Raw genomic sequence first — 7,500 nt, 5'->3', positions numbered from 1 at the left:
CTATACTGGTGAGGACTGACGCTGGGAAGAGACTATACTGGTGAGGACTGATGCTGGGAGCAGACTATACTGGTGAGGACTGACGCTGGGAAGAGACTATACTGGTGAGGACTGACGCTGGGAAGAGACTATACTGGTGAGGACTGATGCTGGGAGCAGACTATACTGGTGAGGACTGACGCTGGGAGCAGACTATACTGGTGAGGACTGACGCTGGGAAGAGACTATACTGGTGAGGACTGAGGCAGTACTGAGGCGGGGGTCCACCTGCCTGGCTCCAGTGCAGCGGAGGGAGGTGAGGAGGAGGAAGAGGAGGAGGAGGAGGAGAGAGGGAAAGGGGAAGTGGCTCTTGAATAATGTGTGTCCGTGGCCCTGGAGATTAAGAGCAGTTAATCCACTCGACTCCGTGATTAATGAAGAGCACAAGTGCCCGGCTCTGACGGAGAGGAACGCGGAGAAACCGTCCAATCCCACGTCCCGGGGAACCGGCGGGGCTCGGGCGTGTGTGTGTGTGTATGTGTGTGCGTGTGCGTGTGCGTGTGTGTGTGTGTGTGTATGTGCGTGTGTGTGTGGGTGTGTGTGTGTGTGTGTGTGTGTGTGTGTGTGTGTGTGTGGGGGTGTGTGTGCGTGTGTCAGTGTGCGAGTGCGTGCGTGCACACGTGTGTGTGTGTGTGTCAGTGTGTGTGTGTGGGTGTGCGTGTGTCAGTGTGCAAGTGCGTGTGTGTGCGTGCACACGTGTGTGTGTGTGAGTGTGTGTCAGTGTGCGAGTGTGTGTGTGTGCGTGCACACGTGTGTGTGTGTGTGTGAGTGTGTGTCAGTGTGCGAGTGTGTGTGTGTGCGTGCACACGTGTGTGTGTGTGTGTGAGTGTGTGTCAGTGTGCGAGTGCGTGTGTGTGCGTGCACACGTGTGTGTGTGTGTGAGTGTGTGTCAGTGTGCGAGTGCGTGTGTGTGGGTGCACGTGTGTGTGTGTGTGTGTGTCAGTGTGTGAGTGTGTGTCAGTGTGTGAGTGCGTGTGTGTGTCTGTGTGGGTGCACGTGTGTGTGTGAGTGTGTGTCAGTGTGCGAGTGCATGTGTGTGGGTGCACGTGTGTGAGTGTGTGTCAGTGTGTGAGTGCGTGTGTGTGAGTGAGACGGAGGTCCCGTTATCAGACCCAGGCAGCGTGCTCACCTCTAAATGGAGGCTCCAGACGTGCTCGTCGTAGTCCTGGTACCTGCACACGGAGAAGCCTGCACTCTCCGCCAGCTGACAGAACTCAGCCAGCGTGTCCCCGCGCAGAGGGGCGAAGACCAGCCCCGTGCCCTGCAGAGGACCAGAGATGCAGGGGGCAGGGGTCAGGGGTCAGGGGGAGGAGCGGCAGGACCTGGCTGGGCTCCGTTAGCCGTTAACCGTTGGAACGATTTTACAACAATTTTTGGTTTGTTTTACAACAATTTTAGATTTTTTGGTTGCCATTAAATTTGACATATCACAATCAGGTTATACACAGTAGAAATAACAGTATTACATATTAAACATTTTTGGTATTTCCCCCCCAATCTATCCCATGTGCTTTTATTAATCTCAAACAACCACATAGACCCATGAACAATGGAGGGAGATAGAGAACGTGTTTAACGCTAAAGAGAGAGTAAAACTCGTCTCGGAAAGAGAGATACTCAGATATTGAAAACGCAGACAGATAAAACACAGCCATGGAGCAGGAGAAAAGCACAGCTCCAGTGGTAGCGAAGGTAAAAGGGCTCATGTTCCTGTTTCTCCACGTGTGTGTGTGTGCGTGAGTGTGTGTGTGTGTGTGTGTGTGTGTGTGCATGTGTGTATTTACAGTATGTGTGTATGTACATGTGTGGACATGGCCGGATTAAATGGGCAGATGACGCTAGGCTACATTCTTTTTCAGGTTCTGAACCCAATATAATGCTCCCGCACGCCCAAACATATTTTGACCTGTTGTAAACAGTGCTACTGTCTGACAAAATAGCCTACGTCCACACAACACTCTCTTTTTTTAAAACCTATTATATCATTTGATTTTTTTTTTTTTACGCAGTCTAAAAAGTACACACATTTCTAACCATTTCATATTTTGTAAGCTATTAAGTTAAAATAACCTCTCACTGACTCAACGAGGCCTGAACACCCCAGTGTTTGTGTGTGTGTGTGTGTGTGCGCGCATGTGCATGTGTGTGTCGGTGTGTGTGTGTGTGTGTGCATGTGTGTGTCGGTGTGTGTGTGCGTGTGTGCGTGTGTGTGTGTGTGTGTGTCGGTGTGTGTGTGCATGTGCGTGTCGGCGCTGCCAACTACACAAATAACCAGCCATGGGCCAACTTCAATCCGCTAAAGAAAAAAGAGGAAAAACAAGCTTGTTCTTTGTCACAGAACCTTGTTAAGGGCTTTGATCTCCGGCAACACGAAAACCACACCGCTCTGTGGGCGTGGCTGGAATGGGCGTGGGCGGAGCCGGCTCAGATAGCCCAATGGCCCGGCTCCAGCAGCCTGGGCGTGGCCTAAGGTCAGGGCCCAGGGAGTGGTCAGTGCTCTATTTCATTGGACTCCATTTCGCGCAGGTATTATATTAGATAATAAACAAAAAGATTAAAGGCAGCCTAATCCAATCAATGCCTGCAAACGCATCCGCGCTGTATTGAACAGTTGCGCACTAAGAGGATTAGGCAGAGGTTCAAAGTTTTCTGTGAAATCCTTCGGCTTTAAATATTATTATTTGATATTTTGATCATATCATTGTTTTAATTAAATTGAGGTTGTGAAGTAAACAAAAACACAAATAAACCTCTGAATGTTCCGGATGTTCTCCTTTGTAAAAATGCCAGCTGCGTTATTTTTTATTGTGGCGTTTTTTAAAAAACAAAAAACCAGTTTCACCTCCACTGGCATCGCAGGGCACTGCAGCACTCACACCATGAATTAATTGTTTTCCTTAATCCCGCGCCGCGGGTCGGAAAGACGTGTGATCCGTGCACAGCGCTTTTCCGACAGTAGCGGGAACAGGGAATGTCCGTGCCCCGTTCCCGTCTCCGCTCCGGAGTGACAGCTCGCTCGGAGAGACGCCGGAGAGAGACGCTTCCCGGAGCAAACGCACGAAACCCACGAAATTAACAATAACGCGATTTCATTTGGAACGGTGTGATTGCCACAACAGTGTTTTATGACTGTAACTGGGCTTTATCCAGGCCTTTCCGGCAGCTCTACAGATATTACACCAGTGGCATGAGCCCTTAAGAGAGTCATATTTCAAAAATGTTCAAACATTTCATCTGAAGTGGCATTGATTTTAAAAAACTGGATGGCAGTGTTAAAATGGCATTCTGTGGTTATGGCCAGAAAATAGCTGAAATTGAAAAGGCTCCACGCTCACAATTAAAAAAAAGAACATTGTGTTACTGATAGCACATCATAACACAGATCATGTACTTATAAAACAGCTTCTGAATTGAGAAAGATACTCAATGTAAGACCCATGGGGATGACACAAGGCTAGATATGAAATGTGTATGAATGTGTGTGAGTGTGTGTGTGAGCGTGGGAGTGTGTGTGTGTGAGTGAGTGTGTGTGTATGTGGGTGTGTGGGAGTGTGTGAGTGTGTGTGAGAGTGTGTGTGTGTGTGTATGTGTGTGTGAGCATGTGAGTGTGTACGTGTGAGTGTGTGTGTGTGTGAGCATGTGAGTGTGTATGTGTGAGTGAGTGTATGTTTATATATAGGTTCCTATACATTACAGTTAATAGGGGTCATTTCTGTTCACTAGAGTGGTTGTATGGGACAGGGGCTACAGAGGGAAGTTGAAAGTGAAATTTGGGGAGGGAGAAGGCGGCCCTCTGAGTAGATTACAAATGACAGGACCCTGTGTTCCCTCCCCCCCACCCATCCTTTTTTAATATAAAGATATTTTTTTATCAAAGCGAATGCTTGAAAACCCGGGAGATACATAGTAATCTCATGCTATCTTTGAAGCGTTTTCATTTACTTTGCCACTCGCGGCAGGGGTCTTATCACAAGGCCAAATATAAGAAGTTCCCTGCTTTATGATTACCAAACGCATCGGGGAGATTAGAAGACTCAATTCAAGTTGCACATAATAAGTATTAAAGTATTACATGATATTAATCCTGCCATTCCATTAGTGCGCAGACTAATTACTGAGAGCCGGGCGCTTTAGAGAGGACTGAAACACACTTACGTTAGGTCGCAGTAATCTCCTTATTGCATCAACCAGGCCAGCCCTGTAACGGTCCAGGAACAGACTAGCATGAGGGAGAGAGGGAAAGAGGGAGGGAGGGAGAGAGAGAGAGAGGGAGGGAGAGGAAGAGAGGGGGAGAGAGAGGGAGAGGGAAAGAGGGAGAGAGAGAGGGGAAGGGGGGAGAGAGATATGCGGAAAGAGAGACGGAGAGGGAGAGAGTGATAGAGAGATGAGGAAAGAAGGTGAGAGGGAGAGAGAGAGGGAAATAGAGAGGGAGAGAGAGAGAGAGAGAAGAGATTAGAATGCATTCCAGAGATAGCGGCTCAAGATAAACCAGCAGGCTATTTATTTTCCTTTGTTTACAAATAAAAAACGCAAAACGATGAAAAACAATTTGCATGAGTAAGATGACTCCCCCCCCTCCTCCTCCCCACCGTCACCCAGCTTCTACCCCCCCTGGCCCACCCCGCCCCCCCCACACACCCCCAACCTCAGCCCCATCATGAGCTGTCACTCATGTTGTGACCAGTACACATGCTCTCTTTAGAACTACTGTCTGGAGACATGGAGTCAAACACACGTACACACATACACACACCTACACACATAAGCACATATACACCTACACACATAAATACACACACACACACACACACACACACACACTTTGAGGAAGGGGGAGTACCAGAGAACAGTGCGGGCATGATCGCCAGCTCCCGCCTCTTAAACTGGACCGAACGCGCGTATAAAGAAACCGAGAGGCCCAGTCTATCCCTTGTTCTTTACACGAGCGAGTCCGTAACGGAACAACACGCGGCCCGCGTAGCCAACATGGCTTCCAGCTCGCGCTGGAGCGCGGGTGAGCCGGCAGCGCGCGTGAAAGATTAATACGGAGCACTTACAGATCATGACTCCCGTTTCTCCTCCGCCCGACGTATGGAGTAATGGGTGGCGGCTGCACACACACACACACACACACACACGCACGGAAGCGCTTCCGTGGTTTCGCCGCGTCCCGTTGGCTCAGGGGCCGTTCATGGCAGGTTTGTGACCTTAAGGGACGGCGGAGGGCGGTGGCCGGTTGCCGGGTTACGGCGGGTGAACAGCGCCTCGGCGCTGGGCTGGCGGGAGGCCGCGTCCCACTGACCCGTCATCCCAGGAGCGCATCCCGCTGGAACTGCACGTTCCCGCTCCGGCGGTGAACATTCCCCACCGCGAGCCCTGCTGTCCGCTGGGAGGCCGGGGAAAACCCCCACCGGAAGCGTGGGGCCGGGATCGGGAATGCTCTCCGACAGCAGTGTGTGTGTGAGTGTGTGTGTGTGTGTGTGTGTGAGTGTGTGAGTGCGTGAGTGAGTGAGTGTGTGTGAGTGTGTGAGTGAGTGAGTGAGTGAGTGAGTGTGTGTGTGTGAGTGTGTGTGTCTGTGAGTGAGTGAGTGAGTGAGTGAGTGAGTGTGTGAGTGTGTGTGTGTGTGTGTGTGTGTGTGTGTGTGTGAGAGTGTGTGTGTGTGTGTGTGTCAGAGCCCACAAAGAGCCCGTTAACCCCCGCCCCGCCGGCGTCACGCACATCTCAAATTAAAACCAAGCGCAGCGCAGCGCACCTCCATATTCCAACGCTACAATAAATTACATCACAAGTCGTTTTATTAAATGCGACAATACGCAAGCTCCCAGGACCCAGAGCCACGTAATCCCAACCTCCCTCCGGCTTTCAAAGGCAGGGAATCCACGAGAAAGCACCCAATCACGTGAGCCTTCCGTCTGCTAATCCGGCCCGGCTACAGGGAGTGGGTGTGGCTTGCTCATAGCCCCTCCCCGCCCCCGGCACACACTGCTGTTGACCTGACAGGGTACCATGCATTTTTAATGTCATTACCGTGGAGATGAAGGTCGAATGCAAAGAGCAGGCTGAAAAACACTGGAGCACCGCAGGAGTGAGCAGGGCGGAGTGAGCTTTGATGCTTTTGTAAAAGTTTTTTTTTTTTTTACTTGGACGCAGGCCTCGGACCTGGGCAGTGCCAGCCTGCACCTGGGACAGATACAGTATACAGTATAGGGTCGCCGTGGAAACAAACTGCCGTTTGTGTGTGTGTGTGTGACACTGTCAGAGCCACACCCAGTTGGCCTTCAGCTCGTGCCAAATGCACGCTAATCTCTTAATTTGAAGGCTACCGCCATCACTTATTCCTCAGATCAGACAGGTCCCTGGCGGCCTTTTATACAGGAGCCAGATTGGTCACGCTATCACTGTGCCTCCATTGTCAGAGAATCTCCTGTTCACTCCCAGCAGAGTAAACACAAGTACCGGAAAAAACGGCCGCCATTTTGAGAGTAGGCAGAGATGGACCGATATGGCAAATTCAGGAAATGGACTACTCTGCTCTAAACACTGCTCTACAGTGCGGCTCTGACCAACAATCTTTCCACGGTCAAAGTCACTCAGATCATATTTCTTCCACATTATGACGTTTCGGTCTGAACAACAACTGAACCCCTTGACCATATCTGCATGCTTTTTCATGCTGCCACATGATTGGCTGGTTAGATATTTCTATTAATGAGCTGGTGTACTGGAATAAAGTGGTCACTGAGGGAATATTTTAGCAGATAAAAAATGTATACATATTTCTTCCTAGCAAGAAAAGATAATTTCTGACCCAGCCAAATGAAAGATTTCTGTCGTATGTGAATGGTGGCCATAATCTCAGCGCTTTCATCCGTTCCTTGCAGAAGACGTTACAGATAAATTTAGGAATGACCTCCTTTCCACGTGCAGGGGTCATGACCTCTGACCTTCAATCAGTTTCATTATCTGCTGAACCCGTGAACTCATGTTTTGGGAGGGAAAGGTCAAGTCTGAACAATGAGGGTTGGGTGTAGGGGGGGGGGGGTGGAGGTAGCACCAGGACATCTGTCCCCTCCCTCAGCGTTACCCTGCCCTAAACTGCCCTCGCCCCTCCCGTTCTGCACCCACTTCCTCCCGTCAACACGCCGTCATCCGATACTCAGCCCCGAGTGCCGTCTCCCAGAACCCCCCCCCCCTCCCGCTCTCCTCCTCCTCCTCCTCCCCGTTTCTGAGAGGCAGGAAGTGTGTGTTCCATTACGCCGACGGCCCCCTCAGTCTGGGCGAAGCTCTGATCTCCACTCTCACTCCACCAGGGAAACGACAGCCCTAGGAAGCACCTAGCCTCTCCCAAAAAAAAAACCCCAAAACAACCAGGCCACTTAAGCCTTTATAAATAGCCCGGGTAGTCCATGACGAATAGTATATCAACCAATAACCTTCTCATGCGCTCTCCCCTTGGCTAT

General features: G+C 50.5%; 1 protein-coding gene across 1 annotated transcript in view; it reads right to left on the bottom strand.

Moving 5' to 3' along the window:
* camkmt (calmodulin-lysine N-methyltransferase) overlaps window positions 1–7,500 on the bottom strand; it is a 109,912-nt gene that overhangs the window by 10,851 nt on the left and 91,561 nt on the right. The window contains 2 exon segments of the mRNA XM_061228235.1: window positions 1,169–1,300; window positions 4,195–4,258. Coding sequence (XP_061084219.1) covers window positions 1,169–1,300; window positions 4,195–4,258 — 196 coding nt within the window.

This window comes from Conger conger, chromosome 18 (assembly GCF_963514075.1).
Source record: "Conger conger chromosome 18, fConCon1.1, whole genome shotgun sequence".
Taxonomy (NCBI): Eukaryota; Metazoa; Chordata; class Actinopteri; order Anguilliformes; family Congridae; genus Conger; species Conger conger.
This window is presented reverse-complemented; position numbering and strand designations above follow the sequence as displayed.